Source organism: Homalodisca vitripennis, chromosome 1 (assembly GCF_021130785.1).
Source record: "Homalodisca vitripennis isolate AUS2020 chromosome 1, UT_GWSS_2.1, whole genome shotgun sequence".
Taxonomy (NCBI): domain Eukaryota; kingdom Metazoa; phylum Arthropoda; class Insecta; order Hemiptera; family Cicadellidae; genus Homalodisca; species Homalodisca vitripennis.
Genome location: NC_060207.1, coordinates 182,138,833 through 182,153,789, shown reverse-complemented (window position 1 = coordinate 182,153,789; position 14,957 = coordinate 182,138,833). Strand labels below are relative to the sequence as shown.

At 32.8% G+C, this 14,957-nt stretch overlaps 1 protein-coding gene across 1 annotated transcript in view; it reads right to left on the bottom strand.

The window, feature by feature from the left end:
- Positions 1 to 212: 212 nt before the first annotated feature.
- The window catches only part of LOC124352847 (spermatogenesis-associated protein 7 homolog), a 31,192-nt gene continuing 16,447 nt past the window's right edge, over positions 213 to 14,957 (bottom strand). The window contains exons 5-9 of the mRNA XM_046802553.1: positions 14,484 to 14,624; positions 13,020 to 13,112; positions 7,043 to 7,134; positions 3,665 to 3,800; positions 213 to 819 (exon numbers count right to left, since the gene is read on the bottom strand). Coding sequence (XP_046658509.1) covers positions 385 to 819; positions 3,665 to 3,800; positions 7,043 to 7,134; positions 13,020 to 13,112; positions 14,484 to 14,624 — 897 coding nt within the window. The 3' untranslated portion in view covers positions 213 to 384. The remainder of the gene's footprint in view (positions 820 to 3,664; positions 3,801 to 7,042; positions 7,135 to 13,019; positions 13,113 to 14,483; positions 14,625 to 14,957) is intronic.

Here is a 14,957-nt window from a genome sequence, read left to right as displayed (position 1 = left end):
AAACTTCTTAGGAATATTACCAACTACCAACCAAATCTAACCAACTATAGCCACCAACTTAAACCAACCAACCAACCAACCAACTAACCAACTTATTTGGTTATTCTACCAACTTTAATACCGGCTATTCTCCTCATATTCTTAGGATGATTATTTTTTTCTTCTCTTCTGTTAGAAAGGCTTAACCATTACATTAAAGAAAGAAAACAATCTTAGATTTAAGAAATACTATTTATTCATACAAAAATATGTGCTACCTATACTCAACATAAAAATAGTATCCAAATATAACATATCTTCATAGGAGACCTTTTAAAGCTCACAGAGCACTTGTGGAGAGCCAGATAGAGAGAAGCCACTGCACCGCAGTCAACTGTCTCTAGTTCACCAAGAGAGACCCAGAGGCGTGAGAGGTCTAGACTCTGAGCCCTCGCTCAGTATCTCATAACTGTCATCGTCACTGAGAGGTAACTTTTCCGCCTTGTGGCTGACATCGTGGATCACCTCTAATGGTGAGGAGAATGTTGTACGTTTACTGTGAGTACGGACCTTCAGACTCTCAGTGCTGTTAGAGTTGCTCAAAATATCTAGTGGTGAATACAGACCAAGAGACTTGGCAACATCCGCTTTCAATGAGGGACTAAGATTCAATTGTCTCAGCGCTTCCATTAGTTCTTTATCCTCAACTTTTGAACTGGAGATTTTGCTTATGCTCTCTGTGGTGGATATCGACTCATAACTAGACACAAAGTCTGGACTGTCATCTTTTGGGATACCAAGCTCTAGCTGCAGCTTTTCTACTTCTTCTTGCATTCTCCGCTGAAACAAATAAAACTTCTACACTAACATAATTTTAAGTGCAATTTGACATGCATAACACACTCCAAAATTATATTAGTATTTCTACAACTTTTATTTCTTTATGATCACAATAAAATCGCTTTAATACAGAAAATAAAAAAAAGCACTAAATCTCAGTCTTGTAAGAGAATTACCCAGGCAATGCCTCAGAAATTGGAGGTGACAATCTTTGCCAGCACACAATTTAAAAAAAATCAAAAATCATTTTATCTTCATCTGAAATGCAACATCATGATATAATAACAGGAAGTAATTTAGTGTGGTAAATAGTGGTTCTCATAATTATTTGAGGTAAAAACAAATTAATCTCAAACTTGATATTCTATTTTGGAGTGTACAGAGCTCTTAATAGTTGAGAATTTACGTATTGGCCCTCATACAGGCCTTGTATGCTTATTGAAAGATTGGTTAAGTGGAGATGAAGCCATACACTCTTATCCTGATGGTTTTCATTGTGTAAACTGCTCTTGCAGGACAGGACACAATGGAATGAGGGAGTACTTTAGTCTTTGTAAAAAATTGTTTTAATGCTAAAGAACTTATTAGCTTTTTGCTAATATTAGCTTATTTTTTAGGAATCCATCATAATTATTGGAGAGCTGAAACTTGTTACTGCCTCTCTACACCATTCACCCTCAGGTGACGCAAATAGTTGTTCGGTATAACTTGGATAGGCTTCTAACATATTTATGTTCTTGGTGTAATATAGTTTTAGGTAGGGATTTTAAATCTAATTTTGATGTAAATTTTAACTAAATATCAGTGTACAGTTTTTAAATGTGTTGCGACAGCATAATTTTTATTGTATGAATAAGTTGCCAACTAGGAGTAATAGCTGCCTAGATAATGCTTTTATTAATATCTCAAAATATCAAGCTACATGTAACGTCATTGATTTTCACTAATCTAACCTTAAATGTATTGTTGTTAGTTCGTATACAGAGAACCATCTGTTTATTTACACTAGTCAAACTTTGCCACAATAGAAGCTTGAAGTTTGTATAAGTGTACTACTGGATTTTAACAAGACATTTGGGAGCCATAACAAGTAGATCATGGCTTGATTATTAACAAAAATTATATATAATCAGAATAATTAGAAAGAAACCTGACTGATTTCAAACCTATCCAAGCAGCAATATAAGACAACTAGTGGAATTAAATTACAATGAGAATCAGACAATAAGTTAAATAAAACCTGACTAAGTATCAATAAGTTGAGGAGTACTACAAGGCTGTATTTTTAATTTTAGATGTATATATTTTCTTTACATCACCCTGACAATTGCCTTTCATAGATTCCTTGAAGACACAGTGAGGCAGTGGTTTTTGCTAGTAAAGAGCAATCAGTCTCTTTATTACCAAAGACAGATTTTGTACTGAAAAGCATCACTATTCTATATACTAAAACTACAATAATTTCTTACTAGTATTAAAATACTACTGTCAATTTATTACTTAGATGTTCAAACATGTCTCATGAGGAAGAAAAGTTAGGCTTATATAGTATAGGAATAATAAATGCAGGATTCAAAATTTAGCAATATCAAGTTAACAATAAAATATTTTAAAATCCATAACAATAAATAAAAAAAACCATTTCATATGCAATAAAAAATTAAACTATATACCATTATTAATCCTAAACTAATAGTCTGATCCTTACAACCATTGTCTATTTTAAGGTGAAAAGTATTTCTAATAGCAACTTTTGTAAATTCAATATTTTATTCCAATTTTTGTGTATTTGTTTTTGCATAAACTACAATGCAATATTAACCCTTTGAGTGCCAAGTATTTTTTGTGTGGGTATACTGAAAAGTGCCAGGTATTTTTCTAGTGGGTGTACCTAAAAGTGCCAGCCCTTTTTCAGGCATTTTGCAAGGTTTTAGTAAAAAATTCACAGTTCGATTATTTAATAAGCTATCAACATGATTCTTTTTTATTTTTCTCTGAAAACTCTGTTTAATTAATAAAATAACAAAGTTACCATAACACTAAATTTAGGAATACCAAAAATGGACTTACCTAAAAAAATTCAAAAATATTTTTTAATTTCATTTTTCAACCAAATTATTATGACCAAAAAAATTCATATCCTTTTCTTAGTCCATATCACTGGAAAGTGTATGCAATTGTCTGTAAATCTTGAAAAATGTATATTATTATCTTCAATAATGAGTAAGTTATACAACTTTTAAGAAACTATTGTCACATTGTTTCTGGTAGCTATGACAACCAAAAATGTTTATATGTGAGTTTCATAATTTAAAGTTTGATCGGAAGTGTACTATAACAATTTATTTTGAAAAGAACGATTCTTCACAAACATTTCAATATGATATTATTTAAAAATATTAAAGGTTACAATTTTTAGTGACCTTTTCCCTAACGTCCGGTAAAATCGGACGTCAGCACTTTTCGGCCAACTTTTGTTGTCCGGTAAAATCGGACGTTGGCACTTTTCGGCCAACTTTTGTCGTCCGGTAAAATTGGACGTTGGCACTCAAAGGGTTAAATATGTGTGTGTGTGTATCATAGCAAAACATAACTTTTCAAGTATTTATGTCCAAAATAACATGAGAATACAGCTTAAGTACAAATATTCTCAAACTTAATTTGTAAAACATTTTTTCACCACATTCAAACCATCTGAATGTGTTATTTACAGTGAGTCCTAACAATTTTTATTCATGGACAAATTTACTTCACATTATTTTACATTTGTTATTGTTCAACACATTCTTACACAAACAATAAAGGTACAACAGATTTCAAACAAGCATATGTTCAAAGCATTTACCAAATTCAGGTACTGTTTATGGGCATCTATGTGGCTTTGAAAAATGCTTTTTAAAGCTTTATTTGTAAATATTCCTTTCCTCAGCACTTCTTCTGTGATTCCACCAATGAATTTGACGTACAGCAAATCTTCTGACCTGAAAAATAGTAATTACTTATTTAGTAATGTCCTCAAAATTATTCACACATTTTTACAGCAACTAGAAATAACTTTTTACAAAAGTAAACTAACTACCATAAAAAACTGGATGTTTTGTAGTGTTATTTTGGATAATCTGAGATGGAAAAATCATATCGATCAGTTAACTGGAAAACTGTATTCAATATGTTAAGTGATATGCAAGTCGTAAAATTCGACTTGACGGATTAAAGAACAGCAGAACCTAATTATTATTTTGAATCTGTAAAGAGACATGGAGTTGTTTGTTAGGGTACTTTATTACTCATTGAATAGGTTTTTAAAACTCAAAAGAGACCAAACTGAATTCTACGAGGTTCAGAATTTAACAAATCATGTAGAGACCATTTCAATTTTAAAATTTTTTAAATGAGAAATATTTACATAATGAAAGTTTTATCTCTAACTTTGAACATAATGTAATTCTATCCTTTTATTTTCCTCCATTGTAGTTATATACACACAAGGATGGTCTAGCATCATTAAGGCTCCCGGCTAGAAATAAATGTGTAGCCTTTGTTTTTCTTGTGAATGATACCAGTCCTCTGTCTGGTGGTGGAGGAAGGTATGGAACACCCTTCAGCAAAGGGTGCCCAGGTTTTATCTACAGAGAGTTGTTAACACAATCCTAGTAGTCAATTTAGGAGTATAAATGACAAGAGACGAAAAAGTCGGGCTAAAAATTCTTCCTCGTCTCTATCAAGGCCCTATCAATCTCTTCAAATGCATTTCCTATCAACAAATGTTATTTTTTTGAGAAGGCTCCAAAATTGTTAATGCGTTCAAAATTTTGAATTTAGAACAGTCGTTTATGGGAACTTCAAGTGCTAAAATTACCCAACTCAGTGTGGACGGGATTCACCCTCTCTCGTCCCTACCAAACCCTCTGGGCTCGGGTGGCGAGATCACCGACCGGGCGACCTAACCAGACAACCCCAGATTACACATCAATGTAGTAACTAATGGGGATTGAACACCTCACTCAGGAGCCCTAACAAATTTTTAAATATAGGTATAAAATCAATCCAGCTTTTTTTAATATGGCAGTTAAATGTTTTACTTCGTATTAGGCTTAACTAATTTATTTACACTTAGTTTATTTAGATTTATTCCAAACATCTCAGTGTATGCTCTTCAATCAGATTTATTACCCCCAAAGCCAAGTACTAGTTATACCACTGTTTTACTAGGGCTATCCAGAAAGTAACAGCCATTTTTGAATGGTGCGTCAGTGGGTGGGGCTACAGTCACCATCTTGGTGTCAAAACACTCTAGTGATCAGTACACATCGAGCTGTAGTCGCTTGCAGTCTGTATCTTTTTTACTTATCTAACTGTGATTAATTAAAATGTGTGCTACAATTGAAAATCCACTCCCCCCCTTTTGAAGTGCGTTCAGTGATAAGGTTTTTGTTGGCAAAAAACCATAAACCAATTGAAATATATCGCCAACTGTGTGAAGTTTATGGAAATGGAATAATGAGTGAAAGAAGAGTAAGGCAGTGGTGTATTGACTTTAAAAATGGCCGCACCAATGTTCATGACGATAGTCATAGCGGTCGGCCTAGTTTAGTGATGTTGAAAATCAATGACAAAGTTTGTGAAAATCACTTTTTCACAATGATTAAATTCTCTAAACATTTCACACAAATTTCACTTAAGTTTACTTCACAAAATTGTTGTAGGGAAGCTTGGATACAACAAATTGTGTGCCAGGTGGGTTCCAAAAATCCTTACAGTACATTATAAAAAACAAAGACTTATTACATCGTTAACTTTCCTTGATGAATAAGACAAACATAGTAACGAACGTCTCGATCGTATCGTTACTGTTGATGAAACATGGATGAAGCATGTAAATTCTGATACAAAAATGCAGTCTATGGAATGGGGGCACACACATTCTTTAAGAAAATGTCTCCAAACTTTGTCAGCGAGAAAGATTATGGCAACTGTTTTTTGGGATTCTAAGAGTGTGATTCTGGTTGATTTCCTAAAACGAGGATCAACAATCAATGCAAAGAGGTACTGTAAAACATTGCAGAAGCTACGGCAAGCAATACAAAACAAGTGTAGGGGATAATTAATTGAGCTAAAAAATTTTGTTTTTCCATGACAATGCACGTCCCCATACAGCCAATCGTATATGACAAGTCTTGGATGATTTTGATTTGGAAGTATTTGATCATCCGCTAATAGCTCAGATCAGGCACCAAGCGACTACCACTTTCCAGCGATGAAGTCTTGGCTTGTAACACAGCGCTTCGATAGTGACGCTGAACTCATGCGTGCATTAGATCACTGGTTAAGATCTCAGACGGCAGATTTCTACAAAGCTGGAATCGAAAAACTTGTGTCATATTATGATAAATGTCTCAATTTGAACGGGGATTACATCAAAAAATAGCCTCAGAGCGTAACTTTTAAATGTATATAATAAAATGTTCCCATTTCAGTAGGTTAATTTTTAATTTCAAAACGTCTTACTTTCTGGATAGCTCTCATACAAAATGTTCTTGCTCTTTCTCTGTCTATGTATAAGCTAACCCATTTTTAACATCTATTACATACAACAGTCTGCATTTTTGCAATAAATTATCTGAGATTACAACAGTAAAGACCTTAGAAAAAATTATAAACTAGTAATATGTTTGTAACTAAAATATATACTTTTGACGATTTTAGTCCAACTTCATCTGAAAATATAAACTATTAACTGTATGCATCTAATTTTCTTTATTAAAGAGGTAAAAAAGCCAGGTTTCAACATGAGTTTAATATCAAATCATAAACCATGAATTTAGGAATCAAATCATATCAAACTATTTAATTTATTCACACAGGCATCACAGCTAATGTCAAAAAACTATAAATAATAAATAAATAAATAATTTGGTTGGGATACAATCAAACATCCCACTTCTCCTGATCTGGTACTTTATTCTTCACCTCTCTGATGTTTTAATATAAGAGAACTTAAAAATGTTTTAACCTCTCATATAAAAAATTGGTTTGCTTGTTTTATCAGAAAAGATTATATTGCACAGTGTGGGAGCTAGAAGTAAACAAACTACATGAATAAATTATTCCAATATACAATTGGATATGTAATTATTTCATAGTTCTATCCATGTGTGATCTATGCAAGAGAAAATTTAATTTCTTTAACGGAAAGTAAAATTTGAATTGTATAACACCTCACCTGGATATTATCCGAGTGTCAGATACGGGGGTTGGTCCTCGGCTCTCTCCTCCTGACCAGTTTCCTTCCCCCTCCTCTGTATATGCAGAATCCTGAAATGACCATACATAAATTTTAAAACAACAAAACTGGTGTCAAATCAGCTAATACTTGGTAAAAAAAAACAAGGAAGGCAATTTCAAAACAATTTTCCAGTGGTAGTGTGATAATAAAATAACTTCTAATTTGGATGCTTATCATGTTTATTAATTATAACGTTATATAAAATTATATAACTATTTCTATTTTACTTAAATCTGAAAAATGTATAACTAACTTGTATATCATCAAGTTTTATGTTAGTCAGATAAAAATGTAACATTGTCAGTGGCTATAAGAAACCACAATAATGGAATGCATGTTAGAAAAGAAGAGTACTACTGAGCTTCTTAAGATAAAAGAGATTTTCTTAACTGTAGAATATATTAATCTAGTAGTCAGAGTCGAAATGAAAGTATTCTAAAAGTAGCTGTGTTGCCATCTTCAAGTTAATCAATAAGGTAATCTACCAGACTGATTAGTGCGGTTGTCGCCTTTCAGACATTCGTATTGCTGGGTTGTAAGGAGTTCATCTGTCAAGGTCTATAAGCCTAGTAACTATCAGTTTTTCCATTATTTTAGAGAATATTGGTGTTAAAGAAATCGGTCAATAATTTGAGGCTTGTGTTGGGATCTCAGTTTGAAAATTGGGCAGACTATGGCCATTTTTAAAGCAGATGTGAAGTTTCCGGACAAAAATTATTTGCTTACTATAGGGTCAATTAGTTCTTTATGCTGAGACTCCATCGTACCTTGATGAAGTTTTTGGTTTCACGCTGTTTGTAACTTGAGACACCTCCTTTCTGGTCGTTTGACAAGGAATATTTGAATTGTCTACTGGTAGTATCATTCCTGACCCGTAGGTTGTCCATTGATATGGATTGTGTCATCTGCTATGTTGACAAAAAAGTTCTTCATACAATCTGCCATATTTACTGAGTCAGATGAGAGTGTTCCTTGTATGTTAAGTTCAGTTGGTAAGTTTATTTTGTTCTTTTGATTTTCTTTCAGAGTTAATTATTCTCCACAAAGCTTTTGTCTTATTAACAGCTTCACCCACGGTGTTTTTATGAGCAATTGTCTAAGTAGCTTAATCTTAAGTTATATTCCTTCTTTATATGTGACGCATTTAACTTTTACTCTTCATTACCTGTTGCGTTGTAATGATCTTGGGTCAACAAGCAGTCCTTTCAAGTGAATTGTCTTAGGGTTATTCGACATGGGTTTACTTGGTTTTTGCGTGGTTCTTGATTTAACAAACAAGGAAGTCTCATTCATTGCATCATTCAGTACATGAAGAAATCTGTTTAGGCGTCGTTAACTCCCTCAAAGCCATGGACTTCTGTCAAGTCTTGTTGGATTGGACGTGTTTTCAGCTTTTGAAGATTTCTGTTGTTCATGTGCCTGTGCTCCATGACAGAAGGTGCCTGGTGTACTATGCTGTTTGCTTTATAGTTGCCTTGTGTGGTCTGATATTCTTGTGCTAATAATTTGAACGTTAGTAATTTGTATGTAAGTATTCTTGTGGTAAGTCAATTTCCTTCATATCCTAATTTTTCAGGATGTCTTGCATTAGAATATAGTTATGTTTTTTATCCAGAGAATCTATGTTTATGTTACCCATGAGGATGACACACTGCTTTTATGCTTGTATCTTTTGAAGGATCTGGGCCAAGGTTTCCAGGCCTTGAACCAATTTTCTGTTTGTTCTGTACCTCCTTTAATAAATGTGGTAACTTTTCTTATTTTAATTCTAATGACTGCCACTTCACGCAATAACTCAATGCACTGATCATGAACATTAATTATTCCTTCTATTTTATCCTGAAGCAACTCTGTTGCATAAATGGTAATACCAACCTTAAGGAAAGTTTTCATGCTGAATTCTGATACTAATTTGTAGCTGAACAGATTTGTGTTTTCTAGGACTTCTTTTTTATACCATGTTTCTTTATAATTACTAACTAAGGAAGGGTTTATTTTCTCTAGTCGAGCATTGATCCTGTCAATTTTGTTGGAAGTTCTATCTACAGGGTGATTCATGAAGTTCTCCCCCCACTTCTACAGCACATTGTACTAGTAAAAATAATGAAAAAATGTTATATAAACATAGGTCCGAAAAACGCTTCGTTAGCGAGTTACAGCTAGCGAAAGATTTCGCCTGAATTCCTGGGTAAAGAGTAAAATAAAGCCATACTGAACTTTTGGAAAAGGTTAAATTAAGTAAGAAATATCGTGGATTCTTATGTATTTTTACCTGATAAAGCTAATTAAAATAGGTTTCAGAACTGTACCTGTAGTAGTTTTTGAGGGATTCAGGGTTTAAATGCAAAAAATTGGGGCACGAAAACAATGTTTTTTTTAAGTTTGATGTTCAATAACTTTGTTAAATTGGTAATAAATACATAAAATCAACAAACATTAATTGTAGAGAATTTAATTCTGAGAAAATTGATATAATCAAAGTCTAAAATAAAACAGAAATAAGTACCAAAAAATCGATTTTATTCTGTATAATACATTACTAGCTGTAAAGAAATACCGTACGGTATTTAGTTAAAATAAAAACAAATAACAAAATGTTTGTTCCTTAATGATGAGATAAATTGAGAAAAACAGGATTAACTGTTAAATAAATTTGGTTTGTAAATAAAAAATATCATGTTTTATTACGTTGTATTTTTTTTAATAAACATTTACATCAAATGTTCGAAAATAAATGAAGCAAACATTTTCCCATTATTGTTTACTAATATCGAAATGCAGTTTTTTGTTTTATTAATTTCTAAGTTAGTAACGCACGAATAACAGCTGATCAACAATGGTATTCTGTACTGTTACGTTAGAACTGTGTATTAGTGGTGTTTTGCAAGCTACAGCAGGAGATCGGGTTCTGTGAATCGTGTTATTAAATGCAATTTTTCTGTGAGTTATAATTCGATTGTTTATTCAGCGAAAAAATGCCTTACTTATTTACATCAGAGGAATACGCTGATATGGTTTCTATTTTGGGTTACTGTAATGGTAATTGCTAGAGCTGCTGTAGAAGAATATGAACTACGTTACCCTAATAGGAGGATTCCAGATACCAAAACAATTTCAGGAACTTTTCGTACTCTTCGGGAAACAGGATCACTACCAAGTACTAGAACCAATTATGAACGAGCTGTCCAACTTGATGATGATATTGTTATTAATGCTGTTCATCGCAGTCCAGGTGTAAGTACACGACGTATTTCTAGGCGGATAGGAGTTTCGCAGTCAACGGCGTGGATGTCACTTAATCGAAACAAAATTTTATCCGTTTCATAAACAAAAGGTTCAACATCTACAGCTAGGGGATGGTCCGCTTCGCTTGGAGTTTTGCAACTTTTTGAATATTAATAATCAATCTCTACAAGCGTATTTTTTTTATGGATGAGGCAAAATTCACTCGGGATGGTGTCAATAACTTGCACAATGAACCACTCATGGGCAAAGAAAATCCACATGAGGTAGTGGAACAGAACTTTCAACACCGATTTAGCAGTGAATGTCTGGTGTGGCCTTTTTGCACCAATCGGCTGATTGGACCTTTCATATTACCTGGACGCCTAAATGCTGAGTTCTATTTGCATTTCCTTCAAGAAGAGTTGCCGCAGCTGTTAGAGAATGTTCCTTTACATCTCAGACAAAATTTGTACTTCCAGCATGACGGAGCACCTCCCCACTTTTCACGTGCCGTTTCTGCTTACTTAAATCATCAATTTCCTGGACACTGGATTGGTCGTGGAGGGCCTCACCCTTGGCCACCAAGATCACCAGATCTATCTCCATTGGATTTATTGCATCTGGGGATGGATGAAAGACATTGTATACAAGACAAAAGTGAATTCTTGTGATGAATTAAATTGCCCGTATTATGGATCGGCTGTGCAGATACAGGGAAGTCCTGAAAAATTAAGAAACGCAAAACAAAAGCAATACACAAACGTGCTGCAAAATGTATTGATAATGATGGCCTCATTTTCGAACATCTATTATAAAAAGGTTGCGTGCGGTTGGCCCAACGCTGATTAATTTTGCTTAGAACTAGTAATGTATTATACTGAATAAAATCGGATTTTTGGTACTTATTTCTGTTTTATTTTAGACTTTGATTATATCAATTTTCTCAGAATTAAATTCTCTACAATTAATGTTTGTTGATTTTATGTATTTATTACCAATTTAACAAAGTTATTGTACATCAAACTTAAAAAAACATTGTTTCGTGCCCCAATTTTTTGCATTTAACCCTGAATCCCTCAAAAACTACTACAGGTACAGTTCTGAAACCTATTTTATTAGCTTTATCAGGTAAAAATACATAAGAATCCACGATATTTCTTACTTAATTAACCTTTCCAAAAGTTCAGTATGGCTTTATTTTACTCTTTACCCAGGAATTCAGGCGAAATCTTTCGCTAGCTGTAACTCGCTAACGAAGCGTTTTCGGACTATGTTTATATAACATTTTTTTCATTATTTTTACTAGTACAATGTGCTGTAGAAGTGGGGGGAGAACTTCATGAATCACCCTGTATATTCTGATGTAATACAGTGAATGTTTTGTTACTTAAAAGCCTATTATTTTGTTTTTGTATGTAAAGTCTTGTTCTATAACATTTTGATTTAGGGTAAGCGTTGTCTAAAAAACTATTTTTTTCATTGTAGAAATGGTTTTTTTTTTCTTCAGAGCTATTTACAAAGTCGTCTTGTGGAAAGATAGGCTTAAGTGTGGTTCAGTACTCCCTCCAGTTTTCCTATTAAGACCTTGAAGAAGACTAGTTCTCTACAAAGAACTCCTCATAGCTGTCATTTTGTAATCTTTTAAAGGAGTACTTTAAAGTACTCCATCTACCTGAAGTCCAAAAAATGAAATTAAAACAAATAAGTGACAATGACAGACTAAGAACTGCAGATTTTGCATTATTTGAAGCACACATAAGGTACAGACTGACTGACTGGGTACAGACTCTTCCAAGTCAAATGTCCTTAGAGTCCTTACACTGCAATAGATAGCCATTTGCATTCTTGCAAGCCTTGATTCCCAAGAGACATTCAGAGCAGATTTCAGGAATCACAAGGTACTAGTGTATCACTTTACATCCTAGAAACAACAAAGCATGCACAGAAGCAAAACATAAAGGGGGACTAACTTTCAGTCTTACAACACCTGATCAGGCCACAACTTCAATATCCCTCCTCACAGGCTGACTGTTTTTGAGGAGCAGTCTACATACATAGGAGCCAAAAGTTTCAACATCCTGCCATGACAAACTATGAAAAAATTCATTGCCTGAATCCAGGAGCGTCATTGAGGCCCTTCTACTCAACTGAACAACTCATGAACTGGAAAGAAGTACTATGAACAAATATTTTGTTAAACTGAATCAAAAAATCAGATTTTTTCATTTTACTTCCATAAATATTTGTAGAATATGTTACACTTTTATTTTGACAATGTAGAGAAAGATCCAAAGGCTTTATTTATTTAAATAAATAAAAGTAAATAGGGAGATTTTTTAGGACTTTAAGGAAAACAACCACAGAAGTCACCAAGTCACATAATTCTGTCCTAAATGTAGATAATTAGGGCTAAGTTGGAAGATTATAATCAGTTGGAAGTAGCCTTAGTTGTGGTTGGGCTTGTGAAATAGCAATAAGTATATAATACTTAGAGAAGAAAATAAGGCTCTGACAATTATTTATAGAGTTTGTCGAGAAATGATATTATTGATTATGAAGGAATATACTTATAAGGCATTTCCACCAATATGAAATTAGTTCTCTATACAAATGTAAAATACAAGCAATACAGTCAAGGAAACCATTGTTACTTGATCTCAAATCTTTTAAGTTGAAATATAGAACTTACAGAACTACTGCCTTTAGAAACTGTTGTTTTCACTTCCTCTGTGGTGCGAATCCAAGGTATTTCAGGTACTGATACTTCTGGATCACTTTTCAACTGAAACAAGCCAACTCAACACATCTTTATTTGTTTTCTATACAAATGTATATGAATGAATACATGAACATAATAACTTATTTCCCCTGTACATTCACTAGGCTTTTCCTGATAAACTTCAGTCTATGAGTCTGAGTGATATAACACATATCTTTCTGGTATTACCCTGTATACATATGGCTATAATATATGTATTGGTATTAGGCACTTTATGTTATGTAAATGTTTTTGTAATTAGGATGGTTTCTACTAAATTTTTGACTAAAACAGTTAATACTTTTAGAATCCGTAAATAAAGTTTTGTTGATTTGTCATTATTTAGTTTTAACAAAATTCTAACCCCTCTCTTTTGTAGAACTATAAAAACTCCTATACAAAAAAAGTTGAGTGGCAAATATTGAAAATTTATGGTTTTTAAAGTTTGTACATTACATTACAAAGGTTATATTTGTCAAAACGTATATTCCGGAGTTTATTCCATTAGAATATTATGTATATGTTCATCCCAATTCAGTTGTTGGTCCTAAAATAAACTTAGAATACATATAGAATTTTCATGTTGTATACTATGTGAGTCATTAGTTATTATCAGTCCCCTAAATTTAGAATTTTACCAAGTTTTAGCATGTATAAATCTTGTTTTATATGACTTTATAATGAGATTGTGATAATTCAGAAATTAAATTTTTGTTACAGAGTAAAGTCTGTGACAATGTCAGATCCTCAGATGCTGCACTACGCAGAAGGTAAAATGGAGCTAAATTCAACATTCGAACATAAAAATGATTCTTTTCTGGAATCAAAATGTGACTACAGATATATATGGCTTTTGCCTAAATCCTTTTAACGTAATGAAATATTTTAATATGTGCTCATATGGGGTGTCAAATCTAAGTGAATTCTCACATAAATCTAATAAATTTTCGTGTTTTGGAAGTATTCATCCAGCCTAAAGTTATTCCCTATTCCAAAAGTCCATATAAAGCAAGGCCAATTATGCTTTCAAAAAGACAATCAATAATGGTTTGGTCAGGTTACAACACATATGTACCATCAAGACTGTGGCCCAAATAATAAAAAAAGCATTCATAAAATCATAGTCAAGGAACATTCCATAGTTTAAGAACAATGCTGAATTTGTTGTAAATTTGTTGATAGAAATTAAAGTTTTAATCAATCAATTTAAATAATTGTTAAAGCTTATTTTATTATTTTATAATTTTATCGAAAACCTATTTTATATTCTGATGATCTGCAAGTTTATTCAAGTCTACTAAATCACTGTTTGTTTATTTTAAAATTTTACATATATCAATCTCAAATTTTTTTATGACATGATTTTCTCATAATATGAGTGTAAGTATCACCTACCTCTGTGGAAGCTGGTAAGGTGGAGTAGATCCGTTTGCGAGGTGGATGGTACACTCTTAATGTTCGTAGTTTAGACTCTGCGCTGCTTTGTGATATCTGTGGCTGAAAACTGGGAGATGCTCGGTCACCACAGCCTTGTCTCTACAAGTGGTCAAATTTACTTTTTGTATGAGCAAGGCAGGTTGCCACTAACAATTATAAATATTGTAAATCATTAATTTCATAATTATGTGTATTTTAGAAATATTAAGAGAAGATAAAAAGCTTTTTGAAAACTATCAAAAATTATATTTATCCATGGAAAGAACAAACTAAAAGCTAACTTTTTCGAGCAGTTTGTTTTTATTTGCAGTTTCCTTGTTCGAACAACTGAAATATTTATTTCAAGTCCAATCTCTTCAGTATAGAGTGATAAATCATGATTTCAAAAATAACTTACTTGAAGTTTACTATAGCTTTTTATTATTTATATTA